At 50.1% G+C, this 17,614-nt stretch overlaps 1 protein-coding gene across 5 annotated transcripts in view; it reads right to left on the reverse strand.

Moving 5' to 3' along the window:
- The window catches only part of CTIF (cap binding complex dependent translation initiation factor), a gene marked incomplete at both ends in the record, with an annotated part of 236,827 nt that extends 219,493 nt beyond the window's left edge, over positions 1-17,334 (reverse strand). For 4 of the 5 annotated variants that reach the window (XM_080714534.1, XM_080714533.1, XM_080714532.1 and 1 more), the window contains 2 exons: positions 3,630-3,701; positions 17,155-17,334. In XM_080714534.1, the coding sequence (XP_080570660.1) occupies positions 3,630-3,701; positions 17,155-17,334 (252 nt within the window). Of the gene's footprint in view, positions 1-3,629; positions 3,702-10,857; positions 10,906-17,154 lie in introns of all 5 variants that reach the window. The other variant, XM_080714530.1, reaches the window with a different exon arrangement.
- Between the last annotated feature and the right edge of the window lie 280 nt (positions 17,335-17,614).

The following is a 17,614-nucleotide window of genomic DNA, read 5'->3' on the forward strand; positions in this document are numbered from 1 at the left end:
AGGAAAATCCAGACCTGCTGGTTCTCTGAGCCACAATTCAAACCCACTCGACCATTTCATGGAGACAGAGAAGGCAGATAAAGAGGAGTGTGTGTGGCTCAGCCTCCCACCTGCAGGCACCCTGCTTGGCATGGGTGTCACTCCTGGGTCAGTGCTTGGTTCTCCTGACCAAGTAGGGCCACCCGTGTTGAGTGCTGAATGCCCTACACTTATCGTTCAGCAGAGGTGGGCTCATAGGCCATGAGCCAACCATCAAAGTCATCAGGTCTCACCCTCACCCATCTTTCCCAGGGCTTCATAGGTACTCCTGATAAGGAAACTTATCCATCAGGTTCCCAGACAAGATTCCATCACCAAGCTCAACAGCCAACACAGCCCGGAAGACCTTTGTCCAGGAAGTCCTTCTCCAGCTCTGATTAGAGGCTCTGCTGCTGTGGCGCAGTTATTTCCTTGGGTGGCACTTGGTGCAGAAGCGGCTCCCTTTGGTGGAGAAGAGCTGCTCGCTCCTGACCCCATACAACTTTCACACGCTTTCAGCTTCTTTCCTGAATTCTGCATCCCCCGCCGGCACCTTGACGAGCTCTCTAAACACACTGCGGTTGCTCGCACTCACTTCCAGAGCTTTCCTCCCAAGCATCTCTATCTTTTACAACAAATGTCTGGAAAATATCCCAATATTGTAACCAAATGATGGATCTCTTAGGAAGAGGATGCCAAACAATGCAAATATAGGCAAATCCTAATTTCTTTTTTTTTTTTTTAATTTGTGGTATCGGGGATAAAACCCAGGGGCTTCTACCTCTGGGCTATACTCCCAGACCTATTTTATACTTTATTTGGAAACAGGGCCTCACTAAGTTGCTGAGAGCCTCACTCATAGCTGAGACTGGCTTTGAACTGTGCGATCCTCCTGTCTCAGCCTCCCAAGTGCGGGAATTACAAGCGTGTGCCACCACGCCCGGCTAGTCAAATCCTAATTTCTAGTAACTGTTCAGTCCTTTTTTTTTTTTTTTTTTTTTTTTTTAACTATCTCTAACCTCCTTTTAGGGTTGTTTTTCTGGAATCTCTGCATCCCCTTCCTCCTACCTCATGGGACTCAACCTACCCTAGGTTATTCAGACTTTGTGCCCCTAAGAGGATTCAGAGATGGTAATTAAAAAAAAAAAAAACATTAGTTGAAATAGCAAAAGGAGGCTGGAAGGCTGCTTCAGATAAGCAAACAATCCCAGGGCACGATTAGCCTACATGGTGCTACGCCGGGGCTGCTGGTTCAGGTCAGGGCCGTGCCCGCCACACAGAGCTGCCTGGGCCATGTGCAGAAGCCCAGCATCCTCCTGCCACCCTCAGCTTGCCGAGGCATGTGTGGCCAAATTGGGGGAGCGCCAGAGCAGCCGGCCACCCCCATCTTGATCTAGCCTCAGTCTCCCCCTGAAATGAATTCTCCCTCGTGGGTAAGTTAGGGTTAGTAGAGCAACCCCATCGTCCCCAGAGGTCTCACCAGAGTTGGTGTGGCCAAAGGAAAGGGACCACTAGAGAATGAACATAAGCAGGGCCTGGGCCACTCAGGGCAGCCCTGGGCATCATTTAGATTAGGCATCTAAATATGCTCATCCCTAGGCCAGAGGCGATGGGATATACAGCCAGCCCCAGCTCCCACGTTATGGTCGAGCAGCTGGCAGAGAGTCTGGGAAGATGTGCACAGAACAGATGACAGCAACATTAGTCAGTGTGAGGGTGTCCTCGCCCCAGGCTGGTGTCCTCCTGAGGACGCACTGCTCCCAAGAGCTGGTCCTGTGCTCTAGCCTCTGAGGTCCAGGTAGAAGGAACAGCGAGGATGGGTGGGCCAGAGCATCCCAGTGGTGCACTGTTCAGCGGGCAGCTCCCCGGGTCTCCCCTCCGTGGGACGGCCCTGCAGCACAGGTGTGAGCAGGTGAGCTGCCACTGGTCAGCCTCCCGGGGCTTTCCAGCTGGCTTGGCCACTCAAGGATGCTAGCCAGCTTTGATGCCTCCCCCAGAGGACATAGGGGACAGCTGTCCCACGGGGGTAAATCGACGGCCCCTGGGGATGAAACTCAAGATGGAAGCTCCCACGGATGGGCAACATGGGCAAGAGCTGCCATGTGTCATGGACAAAGGCAACGTCTCAGAGAGGACAGAGGGCTGAGCCAACACTGCAGAGCTGCCATGCCAGCCCCAGATACCCAGGCAGGCAGCAAGACAGAAATAAACTCCTGTCTTACAGATGCCACCCTAATATTGTTCCTAATTGATTCAGTCCCCGATGTCTAAGAATCAGGCTTTTCATCACTGAAATAAGGCACTTGATTTCAGAAAATCTCATTTAAATGTAGGCCACCACTACACCTCCATGGGCCCCAGCTTCTTCCTGTGCAAATGACAAGGAGGAGCTAGAAGGACTTTCAGAGGCCACCAAGTTTCTGGTAGAACAAGACCCAGAACCCAGGGCCCCCGCACCCTCCTGACCAGAATAAACATGCATAAAAACAAACCCTGTAAAGCCAGACAGTCTACGAATGGACCAGAAGGCCGCCCAGCATCTTCAGGACAGAGTAGAGAAGGGTTGGTTTGACCTGTGCAGGGGACGGTGCACCAGGCCAGTGTCACTGCAGAAGCGGCGGGGCCAGGGGCCACGGAGACTCTGAGGCATCTGGGGTTCTGGACAGGCAGAGTCTGAGGCTGGGCCAAGGCTGGGGGCAAGTGGCTCTTCCAACCTCTAATTCCACATTCTCCCGGAGAAGGGGATAAAATATCAGTAAGATCCTTGGACCCCTGGAGGGTGTAGGGGATGGGGGTCACCAGGACAGCTCTACAGGAACAGTTTCCTCTTTCCCTCCCTCCATGTCGACCACCCGAGCACCTCAAGACCTCCCGAGCAGGGAGCTGACTCCAAACTGCTCCCAGGGCAGCTGGTAACTAGGGGAGACAGGTAGGCCTCAGGGATGCTCCCACAAGATCCCGCCTTCCTACAGACCTGAAGCAGAGGTGACTTGCCAAGTGCCCAAAAGGCATCAGAATTCTCAGCTTCCATGCTTTGGGGGGCCTATCATTCCAGTGACAGTTATCTGCCTAGCCCATAATATTTCTCTGTAAGGATAAGTCACGGAGCGCCTACTTCTTCACTCCCCTCTCAGTGGACATCGGGGTTGTTCACAGGTGTTTGTTATTACATAGACTACTGCTACCCAAAAGAAATCTTTTTTGTGGTCATAGGGATTGAACCCAGGGGCATTCTACCTCTGAGCTATGCAGACATTTTTTATTTTCAAACAGGGTCTCATTAAGTTGCTGAAGATCTCACTAAGTTGCTGAGGCTGGCCTTGAACCTCCAATCCTCCTGTCTTAGTCTCTCAAATACTGAGATTACACGCATGTACCAGTGCATCCAGCTCCTGGAAGAAATCTTAACTGATACATTTTGGGAAGGGGTGCTTCACCGTGCCCAGGGAATGAAGGGAGGGCTTCCCAGAGGCACAGACTACACCCTCCCCTCTCTCATCTTCTTGTGTACCCCATCTTCCAGTCTCTCAGGAGCCTCTGTGGGCCAGACCAGGAACTCAGACAGGCAAGGCCTGCAGTAACCCCAGAGGGAGCAGGAGCTGGTCTCCTACCTGCTGTGGGGGGCCTCGTCCTCGGGAGAAGGAGCGGCCGCTGTCCAATTGCTCACTGCAGTCTGCCGTCCACTGCAAAACAGAAGGGAGGTGTCACTGACAGCAGGACAGACAGGCTCACCTCGCTCTGTCAAGCCCCTGGCCCCCTGCAACAGAACCCGCAGGAAATCCAACTCTGCAGGGGCAAACCTTTCCGCACCAGTAGGCCCAAGGCAGCCTCCCAGAATTCCACATCAAGGTGGCCTCTTGATGTGGAAGTACATTCCAGAGTCAAGCAGATGCAACATCAGGTTATTTTCAATTTCAGGCAGCCAGCCCCACATTGACAGGCAGGCCTGGCTCCAGCCAAGCTGGCGCTCTACCAGCTCAAAAGGTGTGGCCAGAACTAGAGGAAAAGCAAGTAGGCCTGACTGTTCCTGTGCACGTAACTCCAAAAGGGAATGGACTTAGCATCCTGGAAGAGCCTGGGCTGGCCACCAGAGGCTGGGCTTGAACTGGGACAGCTGGGAAAGGTAGTATATACCAAAGGGTGGGTTGGTGACCACCTGTATGAGAGTCCCCAAAGTCTGCCATACAGAGGATCCTGGGCCCTGCCTTCCACCCACTGAATTGGAACCTGTGAGGCCGGGGCCCAAGGACCAGCTTTTAGACCAGCTCTCCAAGTAATGAATGCTCCAGAAGCTTGAGAGCCATTGAGACCACGGGATTTCTCAGGCTTCGCTGTGTCATCTCTAAAGTGGGGACAGCAGTGCTGGCTAACTGGCAGGTTAAGATGAAGGACCTTTGAGAGCTATAAAGCACTGCATAGACAATATGGCGGGAGCAAGATGGCTCTCCTCTGTCAAGAGCAGCGGAGCTGCACGGTGGAGTCTCTGCTCTCATGTTCGATTGCACATTGACTTTGATCTACACTCTGTGCGATACAGGAAATGCAAGAGCACCAATCTCTACATTTGAGGCTTCTGATCACAACTGTGTGTGGATGGCTCCAGGTCAATACAGCCCTCGTCTTCTAAAATCTTGGCTGGGAGCTGGGCGTAGTGGTGCACACTTGTAATCCCAGTACTTGGGAGGCTGAGACAGGAGGATCACAGGCTCACGGACAGGCTTAGTTACTCAGTGAGGCCCTTTGCAACTTAGTGAGAACCTGCTTCAAAATAAAGAATGAGAGCTGGGTGTGGTGGCGCATGCTTGTAATCCCAGCATTTGGGAGTCTGAGTCAGGATTGCGCAGGTTTGAAGCCAGCCTCAGCTTCTTAGGGAGGCCCTTTGCAACTCAGTGAGACCCTGTTTCAAAATAAAAAATAAAATAGGGCTGGGTGTCGCTTGGAGGTAGAATGCCCCTGAGTTCCATCCTCAGTACTGCAAAATAAAAAGAGAAAGAAAGAGAAAGGAAGGAAGGAAGGAAGGAAGGATGAAAAATAGAGCTGGAGGTAAAGCTTGGAGGTATAATGCCCCTAGGTTCAATCCTTAGTGTTGGGGGGGGACTTGGCTGGGCACATCCTCCGCATCCTCCTGACAATGGGTCAAGGGCGCAATGTTTGAACAGGGAAAACCTTTAAGTACGATGCTGATGATGTAGGCGAGGTTCAAGTGTGACTTGGAGCAGGGCTGTCCAGTCAAAATGAAATGAGAAGCTCAAATAAGCCACAGACCTACATTTGCTAGTAGCCCAATTTAAAAAAGAGAGGCAAAACTGAGTTAAACAGTGTATTCTACTTAACCCAACCTACCCCAAATATCACCACTTCAATAGGCAGTCAATAAAAAGTTGCTCATTAGGTCTTTTGCTTTCTTCTTTCCATCCTCAGTTTTGAAATCCGTGCAGTGCGTGTCTCAGTTTAGATGAGACACATTTCAAGTGCTCAAGAGCCACACACAGCCAAGGGCTTCCATAATGGCTAGAGAATCCATCATGGAATTCTCCCATAACCAGGCTCCAGAGAGACGGCAAAGACATTATATCCACTTCTGGCCATAGGGCAGAGGGGTTGAGCCTCCCAGGATCCTCGGATCCTTGTCAGCTGGCTTCCTGCTGGGCTCAGGAGAAGAGAGAAGCAGAGGTCTCCCTCCTGTGTTCTGTTCCCCTCTCCTCTCCTCTCCTCCCCTCCCCTCCCCTCTCCTCTCCTCTCCTCTCTTTCAGGTGGTGACTGGATGTCCTCCATGGCTACAGCCCTCACCCAAACAAGCTTCTGGGTTCGATCCTGAGGCTCCAGCAACACCATCTCCTCCCTGTGCCTCAGTTAAGAGGTGGAATAGCTCAGCGTGGTGTGGAGAGGATGGCGAACAGATAAAGAACCCCAGGGAAGCATCCAGAGACCATTCCTAGATCCAGCAAGCCTGAATACAGGCGCGCCCCAGGCAGGAGCAGGGGCTGTGGTCCTGGCTGTGCAGGTCTCCGGACCCCCAGGGGAGGTGTTCAGTGTGAATCGTCACACTCATTCCACCAAGCTCTACGCACCAGGCTCGAGGGGCTCCCACCTCCAACAGCCAAGCCCAACAGCAGCCCCAGAGGCAGCCTCACCACAGCTACTACTGTGTGTGTGTGTGTGTGTGTGTGTGTGTGTGTGCGCGTGCGTGCATACGCTGGGGATTGAATCCAAGGGCATTCTACCTATGAGCTACACTTTCAGCCCTATGTTATTTTTTATTTTGAAACAAGGTCTCACTAAGTTGCCGGGGGGGTGGGGGGGCTCTGTAAGTGGCTGAGGCTGGCTGTGAACCTGCGATCCTCCTGTCTCAGCCTCCCAAGTACTAGGATTACAGGCATGCACCACCACACCCAGCTTCCACAGCTGCTATGACTTGAATCACCTCCAGAAGGGGCATTGTCTCTGTTGTGGTCCTCAAAGTCCTCTGGGAGCTCTTCCTCCCCACTCTAAAGCACCTCACGGTCTCTGTTGGAACCCTCCTCCTCCTCTTCCTTATCCTCCTCCTCCTCCTTCTGCGGGGGGGGGGGTGGGGGGTGTAGCGCCTTGAACCAGGGAAAATCTTTCTTTAAGCTACATCCCAGCCCTTTTTATTTTTTATTTTGAAACAAGGCCTCACTAAATTGTGGAGGGTCTAAGTTGCTAAGGCTAGCTTCAAACCTGGTATCCTCCATCTCAGCCTCCCAAGTACAGAGATTTGTGCTGTTGCCCACCATCTCCTGCCTTCCCTTTGCCTCCTCAGAGCCTCTGGCTAGAAGACCCCCCAGACAGACCCCCCCCCAAAGCTGCCCCAATCTGTATGAGATGGTTCTAGAGTGGGGCAGGGCCCCCACCTCTCCCAGCACTCAGTCCCACACACACCGCACACAAGACCACTGCTCGCAAAGGCCAACTGGCTCAGGGCCTGGAGCCTCATCGCCCCTGGGGGTAAAGGCAGCTTCTAACTTGAAAAGTTCATCTAACCAAAGAGCAGGACAGGAGGAGCATTTTTCAATATGGGAACAATGCAGATCAAATTCACAAAAGTGGCTTTCAGGGCTCCAACCATAGTTGTTATAATTTATGTCTTAATTAAAAACCTGGAGCAAATGGGACAGAGTTAAGTTTTAATAAACGTGTGAGTAGGGGTATTTATTCTGAACTCGGAATGGATGTTTATTCCATTATTCTCTGCTCTTATTTGCAGGTTTTAAATATTTCACAATGAAAAACAATTAAAATCAGTCACTCGCATTCCAGAATGGGCAATATTTTTTGAGCAGACTTTGGAAAGGATGGGGGGACCCTGTGTCACTGAGGAGGAGGAGGAGGAGGAGGAGGAGGAGGAGGAGGAGGGAGGGGAACAGAGCTCAGAGTCAGGGAGGCCGGCAATGCTGAAGATCAACCAGGCCCACTTTCTGTCCCATCTAAAATCCCCCCAGGGATTGGCTCCACCAAATCAGATCCCATGCCATGGTTAGAGACACGCCCCATGTCCATCAGTGCAGGAACAGAGAAACAGATGGACAGTAACACTGCACCCATGGACAAATTAATGTACAAATGGGCACTGAGTACATGATAAGGATAGCCCTTAAAATCACGGGAAAGGAGAGACTCATCAATTAGCACATGGTTTTGAGACAACCAGCTTGCACTCTCCGTAGAAAACACATTACAAAGTGTTTAAAATCCAAGGCAGGAGTTCGAGCTACACCTACAGTAAACACTTCTATGTATGCAATGGAAGAAATCAAAACAAAAAAGACAAGTGAGAGGCTGCTTAAAACACATAACTGGGGATTAGTGGCCTGAACACACGAAGGTCTCTCTTAACCCCAGGCCTGTTCTAAACCTGCTCTGTTTACTCAGGTTCCCTCCGAGGGAACTCCAACCTGGCAAACCTCTCTACTTGGCCAGCTTGGAGACAGGCACAGAGTGGTTAAATAGTTCCTCCAGGTTTCACAGCTCAAACATGGCAGGATGAGCAGAGGGCGTAAGCAGGTTACATCCAATGAGCCAGGAAGAGTGATCCTGTAACTGGATACGGAATGTCCCCCAGAAAAGCTCAAGTGTTGGCAATGCAGCAAGTTTCAGGGGTGGGGTGCAGCTGGAGGGGGAGTTCCTGTAGGCTTGACCTGAAGGCCTCAATCTGCCCCAACCCCTCCTATTTTGGCTTCTGGGCACTGAGTTGGGCAGCTTTTCTCCACCATGTCCTGCTGCCATGATGTCTCTGCCTGCCTTGGAGCTGGCCAACTATGGACGGACACCCCAAAACCATGAGCCAAAGTAAACCTTTCCTCCACTAAGTGGCTCTTGTTAGTATTTTGGTCACAGCATCAAAAATACAAACAAATACAGATGCTAAATACAGTGGGTAGTCTCAGAATCTGCCAGGATCACAGTCAGAATTTTCTTTCTTTTTTTCTTTCTTTCTCTTCTTCTTCTTCTTCTTCTTCTTCTTCTTCTTCTTCTTCTTCTTCTTCTTCTTCTTCTTCTTTTGCTATAAAGCATCTTGCTGGGGAAATTGGTAAAATCTAAGATGTGTAGCTTAAATAACAGTGTTATATCAATGTTTATTTTCTTATTATAATTATGTAAGAGAATATTCTGTTTTTGAAATACACACCAAAATTTTTAGAAATAAAGGAGTATTATGCCTGCAACTTACTCCCAAATGGTTCAGAGGAAAGTGTGTGTGTGTGTGTGTGTGTGTGTGTGTGTGTGTGTGTAGACAAAGACAAATGTAAAGAGAGAGAGAAAAAAAAACAAATAGGAAAAGGTATTAATAATTGGGGACTCTAGTGAAGGATATGCAGGGATTCCTTGTACTATTATTGTGATTTTTATGTAATTTTAAATTATTTTAAAATGAAAAACGATCCAGAAGCTCATCTTACCCAGGGCTTATTAACTGAGGAGGCCTAGGAACCACCCAGGAGGCATTTTGAAGGCCCACATGCTGGGACCCTGCAGTGTCTCCCTGGCTCCCTTAGAGAAAAGGCCGGAGTCCTCCCCACACTCCTCCTGCTCCCTGCTCCTGACAGACCAGATTCATTCTTTGCCTCTCAGTGGGTCATGCCCCACACCAGAGCTTTGCTTTTGCCATTCCCTCTGCGGGGAAAATCTTATTCCAAGGGGCCTCACTTGTGCCTTCCTCAAATACTCCCAAAGCTCCCTTCCCACAGCCCAGCTCTGCTCCAATCCTGCCTCACCCACGGATATTTCACCCCCTAACAACCTCTGCATCCCACCAGAAAGCAGGCACTAGGGGGAGAGGGCTCATGGTTGGTTCTTTTCATAACTTTCATAGGCTTTGTCCCTAAAGCCTGTTATGGTACCTGAATGAATCGATGCTAGCTCTAATTTTATTTTACTACTGTGCCAACAGCGCATAGCAGAAATAGCAGATTTAAACAACTACACTAAACACCACCCAAGAATGTCTAGGAGCTCATAATAAATAAAGAAGCAAGCTAAAACTTGCATGTATGCTAGAAATACAACTTTGTAAAAGGTGTATAAAATATACAAAAATTATATTAGTTCTTATCACAAAATGATGGTGGACTTTTTTTGTTTCTCAATTATTTCTGTTTTTCCAGTTGTTATTGTAGAAGTAAAAAGTTAACCTATTTTTAAAAATGACTAGCAGTCAGATTTAACAGTGCTTCATCTCACTCAAAACCAAAATGATGTGAATCAAAATAGCAAGATGTCCCAACACACTGGTGGCAGTGTGAACAGAACAGCAATTTGACAATAGTTATTCAAATTCTACTTCTAAGCATCTACCTAAAGAAACACTTTCATTCATGCAAAAAAAGGCATGTCCAGGTGTACGCAGTGAGGTTTTGTGTGTTTCCAGGGGGAAGTTTAGACGTGAACTGGATGCACATCAGTAAGAGAGTGCTTAAATAAACCTACACTCTAAACTACTGTGCAGCCAGGACACAGAACATCGCCAACGTACAAACCCAGAGAATACGAAGGAATGTGGTTAGGTGAAAAATATGAGTCATTGAACAACATATCCATGGGCTATAATATGTGATTTTTTTTTTTGTGTGTGTGTGTGGTACTGAGGATAGAACCCGGGACAATTTACTTCCAAGCTACACCCCTGGTCCAATTTTTTATTCTTTATTTTGAAACAAGGTCTCACTAAGTTGCGAAGGGCCTCACTAAGTAACTGAGGCTGTCCAAGAACCTGTGATCCTCTTCTCTCAGATTCCCAAGGACTGGGATTACAAGTGTATGCCACTGTGCCCAGCTGATACATAATTTTTAAATGGCCATTTTCTGTAGGTCATATAGATGGTAGTAAACGTGTTTTAAAAAAGGTGAAGTTAATTCAACAGTCTGAGAGATGGGAGCTTAGTTTACTGGGAGATAGGAGCAATGTAGTGGAATGGGGTAGTATCTAAGGGAGATTTTATTATTAATATTTGAATTCCTGTGTCCTATGCAACAGATAATACAGCACGTGTGTACTACAGTAATTTAATTAATTAATTAATTTATTTATTTATTTTGGTGGTTCTGGGGGTGGAACCCAGGGGCTTTTCTACCTCCGGGCCCTACTCCCAGACCTATTTTATATTTTTTGGAAACAGGGTCTCACTAAGTTGCTGAGAGCCTCACTAAGTAGCTGAGGCTGGCTTCGAACCTGCGCGATCCTCCTGTCTCAGCCTCCCAAGCGCAGGGATTACAAGCGTGCGCCACCACGCCCAGCCTACTAATTTTTTTTTTTTAGATGAGGCAAAAGTGTGTCTTGAATCCCCCATGCTCAGCCACCCCATTGTCCTCCTGTACACTCACTTCTTCTGTTAAGCCCTTCATGGGTGGTCCACCATTGAGCGCCTCCTCCTGTGAGCAAAGATGGCGGGAAATGGATCCAAGGCGGGAGGAAGCGCAGAGGTGGGATGCAGAAGGGATGCAGGTATGGTGAACAGGTGAACGGGAAGCAGAATGACAGGGTAAACATGAAGGGAAAGAGAAGGAAAAACACGGCGTTAGGCGGCAGCAAGCCAGTGTGAGCGCTCCACCCCTCCCGTAGGGCTTCTGCATCTCTCTTTTAAAGGTCGATTTGAGATTTGGACAAGAACGGAGGCTTCTGAGTACCATGGAAAAGGACGGCAGGAAGCCGGGCGTGGTGGTGCACGCTTGTAATCCCAGCATTTGAGAGGCTGAGATGGGAGGATCGTGGTTCGCAGCCAGCCTCAGCTACTTAGTGAGGCCCTCTGCAACTCAGTGAGTCCCTGTTTCAAAATAAAGAATAAAAAATAAGGCTGGGAGTGTAGCTCGAAGGTAAATGCCCCTGGGTTTCACCCCCAGTACTGAAAAAAAAAATGAAAGAAAGAAAGAAAGAAAGAAAGAAAGAAAGAAAGAAAGAAAGAAGAGAAAGAAAATAGAAAAAGAATGTGCCTTTTACTACATCCCTACATTCTGCTCCTCCAAAAGATTAGAGCAGGAGCTCGCAGGCCTTGGAGAGAGGAGACAGCTATGCCCCAACGAGGGTGTCAATCTAAGCAGGATATCAGTCACATGAGGGCCTATTAAAGTGCCAGCACCCAGACCCCTCCCCATTCAACTGAATCTCTGGGGTGGGGCCTGTGCATCAAGGTTCCACAGAGCTGAGTGATTCTGTTCAGCCAGTTAGGAACACTCAATAAAGTTTTCTGATGTTTCACCAGGTCACCCACTAATATCAAAAGTGCCAAATACTCCCCACCATGACATTCCAATTGAAATTTGGAATCCTAATTCTCTTTCTATAAAATGCACACACGCGTACACATGCACACACACACACACACACACACACACACACACATCATTCAACACCCTATCAGTCACAGCTCACAGTCAGCAGGGACCAGAAGCAGGTAAGGTACAGATAGGGGTTCCGTTCAGGGTCTAGCTCTACCAAGCAGGGTGGTTTGGCCATTTTCCATCTGTGCCCCAGTTTCCCTGCTGCAGAATAGACTTGCAATTCTCTTCCATCTGAAGGACAGAGTGAGGACAAGTGTCAGGAGGTGGCCTTGAGGCCTTGGGATTCATTGGAATGCAATACTTAAGGTTATGATTTTAAATGTGGTGTGAGGAATGAGCTTAGAAACTTCAAGCATACCTTCTCTTGGCTATTGGTCTAACGGAAGGGGAGCTCCATCTATATGTCCATCTGTCTGTCTGTTCAGCCATTCCCCCATCCATCTTCTTTTCCCTTCCTTCCTTCCTTCCTTCCTTCCTTCCTTCCTTCCTTCCTTCCTCCTTCCTTCCTTCCTTCCTTCCTTCCTCTCTGTCTCCCTTTCTTGCTTTCTCTCATTCTTTCTCTTTCTCTTTTTGTAGTACTGGGGATTGAACCCAGAGACATTCTACCTCTGAGCTACATCTTTTAAATTTTTCATTTTGAAACGGAGTCTCATTAGGTAGCTGAGATTCTCACTAAGTTGCTGAGGCTGGCCTCGAACCTGCGATCCTACTGTCTCAGCCTCCCAAGTACTAGGATTACAGGTATGTGCCACCTCACTACACCTGGCTACCTTTTCATTCTTGTTATTATCACTGGATCAGGGACTGGGGAACCCTAGATAAGCACTACAAGTATTTTTCTTCCTGAGAGTCCAACATCATCTCTCAGAGCCTAAAAAAACGACCTCATCAACTGAAGAGTAACATTCTTCTCTCCTCCTTCAAGCTTTCCAAGATTCTTAACAAATTTCCTCTCCCAGAAACATCAAAACACCGCCACAGACAGGCAGACAGGGACATTCTTTGAGTGCTTTTTTTTGTTTTGTTTTGTTTTTCTGGCTTCCACTTGAAATAGTCATCAGATTAAATAAAAACAAGCAAAGTACTTTAACAGAACTATTTCCCATAAAGCTGTGTCAATAGAGATTCTTTTTTGAAAGAAGTGTCTGAGGCCGATGTGTGTAACCCCGACATCATCGCGGGCTGGCCACAGCTGCCTACGCTCTGGAGTCTGTACCCAGATGTGTCCGTGGACGTGGGGGAACAGGGCTTGGTGGGAGCAGGACAGAAATGCCCCTCCTCCAGCAGCACGAAGAAGGCTGATCTGAAATCCTGCTGCATGTCTGCATTCTCCCGGGGAACCTCAGAGCATTCAGAAAGTTTAAGGAATGCATCTGAGCGTTACAAGTGGCGTTCCCCACAGCCTGCCTCATACAAACATCTGTTTAGAAGTCCCTTTGGAGTCCTGCCCTGGCTTCCTCCCAGGTCTGGGTGTCCTCAAAGAGTGAGTCGGGTCTCACTGAGCTGGGAGCAGAATGGAGAAGTACAGGGTGCTCAGTGGTCCCACCGGCAGACTCAAGGAGCAGGTGCAGGGCCCCTCCTTCCTGAACGGTCTCCCGGATGGTTACTCTGGCCAAACCTTGTGCTGGAGCACAGTTTCACAGCTCCCTTGGACCCTGCTTCAGGAGCCTGCTTTGGCTGCAGGAACCTCCAGGGATGCCCTGCCGGAGGCCAGGGGTTCACTCGATGGAGGAGACCACTGAGCACCAGAGGCCATGTCCAGGGAAGTCGACTCCCGGAGCAGTCAGTTCTAAATACTTCCAGGGGCCACGAGAGCTGGTTCTCTTAGTTACTGCCCTAGTCAACCCAGAGGTAAGCTTTCCTTGGAAATTTCCCAGGGTCTCCTGCCTGCCTTCCTCTGTTCAACCCAGGTTGTAATATTGCGAACTATACAACAGGGTGGTTTAAATCAAGAAATGAAGCCACACAATTAAATCAGTGCATCTTCAAATAAGACCTGACTACCCTCCTCACCAGGTCACCAGCCACCACCTCACCCCCTGCTTTCCTACTGGATTGTAGGCCCCCATCACCATCACCCTTTTGTCCTTTCTCAGGGATCTGAAGGTCCAGGAGATGGTTCCAGCACCCTGCCTTGGGTCCAAGACCCCCTCTCCCCACTCCCCCTACACTCACACCAGCCCCTTCCCTGCCACTTCCTGCAGCCCTCCTCCTGTGACATTAAATACCCTGCTCCAGGACACCCCTCCTCCATTTCCAGCCCACTCCTGCGGCACCAGAACTCCAACAAGTGTTCAGCTCACTGGGATCTCCACGCCCTGCCCCGCCATGCCGACTGTCCACTGTCTGCCCAGTACTGCTCCTTCCTACCGGGCTGGGTCGCCAGCAGGTCACCATCATCACTCCCTGCCACCCTGCCCTCTTTTCATCCTGTCCCCCTGGGAAAGCTCCATCCTAGCTTAGGACTGAGTCATCTTTGTAACTGCACCATCCTGCCCTGGCTGCGAGGAGCTGGAGAAAACTGACAGCTGTGCTGCAGGCGACCTGCCATAGGATGAGCCGCTGGGAGACACAGAGAGAGGGCCACTGCTCCAGCGATCCCTTGCTCTCCGCTGGAGCACAACCCACAGTGCTCATGATCCCGCTGGACCTCATTTTCCCCAGTGCCAACACACTCCTCTCCTCTTTACAGCTAAGTATTTTCAGACAGTGGCTTAACAGGCCCTGCCTCCAAAGCATCTCCTCCAAGCATCCTTCCACTTTCTGGACCGCCACCTCTGTGGCTCCACTGGGACCTCTGTCGTCACTGCCACCGATGGCCCACACTGCTCTCTCATTCTGTCGCTGTCAGTCCTCCTCCTGCATGGTCCAGCAGCAGCATCTGAGGCTGTTCAGCCTTCTCCCCGCTTCCTGGAGTGCCTCCCTCCCTGGCAACCCAGCACTCCACTCTGGCCCGCTTTCCTGCAGCCTCCCTGGGCTCTCTGGATGGCTCCTCCCAGGGCTCCTTTCTTCCTCTGTTCCTAGTGTTGCTAACGCTCCTCCAGCCTCTTGGCTGGCCCTGGATCCTCTTCCAGCCCAGCCTTTGGCAGGTGTTACTCTCCCTGTCTGGAATGCTTCTCCCCTGGGTATCTGCATGGCTCACCCTTTCCCCTCCTTCAGTGATATGGTCCTCGTCCACACTTTAAAACTGCAAATGCATCTGGGGCATGGTGGTGCATGCCTGTAATTCCAGGACTTGGGAGGCTGAGACAGAAGGATCACAGGTTCATAGCCAGCCTCAGCAACTTAGTAAAACCTTCCTCAACTTAGTGAGCACTTGTTTGGGAGGCTGAGACAGGAGGATCGCGGTTTGCAGCCAGCCTCAGCTATTTAGTGAGGCCCTCTGCAACTCAGTGAGACCTTGTTTCAAAATAATAAAGAATAAGCCAGGCGTAGTGATGCACGCCTGTAATCCCGCACTTGGGAGACGGAGACAGGAGGATCGCGCAGGTTCGAAGCCAGCCTCGCTGGCTTAAGAGACCCTGTTTCCAAATAAAAATATAAAAATAGGTCTGGGAGTGTAGCCCGGAGGTAGAAGGGCTTTCAGGAAGCCCAGTACCCCCCCAAAAAAAAGAAAGAAAGAGAAAGAGAAAGAGAGAGAGAGAGAGAGAGAGAGAGAGAGAAAGAAAGAATAAAAATATAAAAATAGGGCTGGGAGTATAGCTTGGAGGTAGAATGCCCCTGGGTTCCATCCCTAGTACCGCAAAAAAAGGATAAATAATAAATAAAAATGAAGAATTAATTTAAAAATAGGGCTGGAGGTGTACCTTAAGGACAGAATGTTTCTGGGTTCAATCCCCAGTACTGCATTAAATGAATGAATGAATGAATGAATGAATATTGCAAACCCTCATCCCCATCCCCTTTTCCTTTCCTTGCCTTTTCTCCATCACCATGACCACCCTCCACAGGAAAAGTCCCGGGGGCAGGGCTCTGGGCAGTTTTGTTCCCCCAGATACTGAGTCCTATGAGCAGCACCCAGCACAGGGTGGATGCTCAGTAATCCCGAGGCCTGTGCAATGAGCAAGTTACAGGCTTGTGATTGCACAGCTTCAAGGACATGAAGGAAACCTCCCACAGGGAAGGGCCCGGGCTCCTTCTGGCTTTCGATGTGCTGGAGGACTGGATTTTCTCCCCACCCAGAGAGGGGCCAGGTGGCCGCCTCGGCTTTCCTCCACGTCAGGGTTCCCTAGCAGCTGGCTCTACCCGTCCCAGGAGTCCCCGGCTCAAGGGGGACAAGGACAAGAGGTGGGCTCTGGAAGTCTGCCTTTGGACAGGAACAAGGCCCTTATGTGTTTTGAAGGATAAAACAAAAACAAACAAAAAACCCTGAGCCTCTGAGACACTGGGATGTTGCCCAAGGTCACATGGACAGCTAGAAGCAAATCTGGTATCAACTCTAGAAAGTATCTACCGGGGATGTAGGTATTGGGCAAAGACATGCGATACACATTCATACTTTATTCAGGAGAACTCAAGACTTTCGGATCTTAGCTGAGGTCACCTCCCATCCAAGGTCAGGGTGGCCACAGGCTGGTCCAGGAAGGGCAAGCTCAGCCTGGGACTCTGGTTAGAGCGCCTCATGCATCTAAGTACATCGGGCCTACAGAGCCCTGGGGGAGCAGCCTGGGAGACTCATTTCTTAGGGTGCCAACTGTCTGCATTAAAAATCAGAGAAAGGCGGGGTGTGGTGGTGAATGCTTGTAATCTCAGTATTTGGGAGGCTGAGACAGGAGGATGGTGGTTTGCTGACAGCCTCAGGCATTATTTAGTGAGGCCCTTTGCAACTCAGTGAGAACCTGTTTCAAAATAAAGAATATATATATAAACAGGGCTGAGGGTGTAGCTTGGAGGCAGAATGCCCCTGAGTTCCATCCCAATACTGCAAAAAATAAAAAAAATCAGAGAAAATCATTCACATGTCACAGTTCTCTGATGGTGTGCGTTGTGTACAAGCTATGATCACCAGATCTCTTCTAGAACAGAAGCTTGTATAAGACAGGGAACAAGTCTAGCACATAGTAGATGCTCAACAAACATGTGTTCAAAGACTCACGAGTTCAACTGAGTTTCAGCTGCCCGTGGGCAGGAAGGGGTGGGGGTGGGTTCAAGGGGCCGAGCGTGTCCAGCTGGGGGGTGGGGGGCTTCCTGCCTGGATCTCAACGCTTCTCTTACAGGATTCCAGGTGCCGTGCCAGTTGGGAACATGCACATCTTGCCAATCCAGGGCCAGGTGAGCAGACACGGCCTGGAATCGGGGTCCCCCCTTGAGCTTGCCAGGCCCCCGCCCCAGGCCAGTGCTCACCTGGGCGATGTGGGACTGTGTTCTCTGGCTCTCAGAGTCGCCCTCCGTCTTGTCAGCCAGCAAGCCCTGCACCTGGTACTCCAGCACGTAGCTGTCGATGAAGCGCTCCAGCTCCTCGATCTCCTGGGAGCGGCTGCTCCCAGCCTCGGAAGAGGCCGACGCTGCAGAGGAGTTCTCCATTCCTCCAACTCAGGGGCCTGGGGCGGGCTGGTGGGAAAGAGGACAGACGGGCTTTGTGAGATGCTGCCAGAGGCCAGGGCGATGCCCGCTCGAGAAACACTCTATACTCCTGGAAGCACTGTGGACTCTTCCAGTAGCCAGAGGTTGGTGCGGTGCTGGCTCACCTACTGCTTAAAGAATATGCTACACTCCTAATGTGTGGGAGGGAAACTGAGGCCAGAGAAAGCAAGTAACTGGCCTAACTGGCCAGCAAGGGAGCTTGCGCGGTGTTCGGGTGAGC

This window comes from Muscardinus avellanarius (assembly GCF_963383645.1).
Source record: "Muscardinus avellanarius genome assembly, chromosome: 17".
NCBI classification, from domain to species: Eukaryota; Metazoa; Chordata; class Mammalia; order Rodentia; family Gliridae; genus Muscardinus; species Muscardinus avellanarius.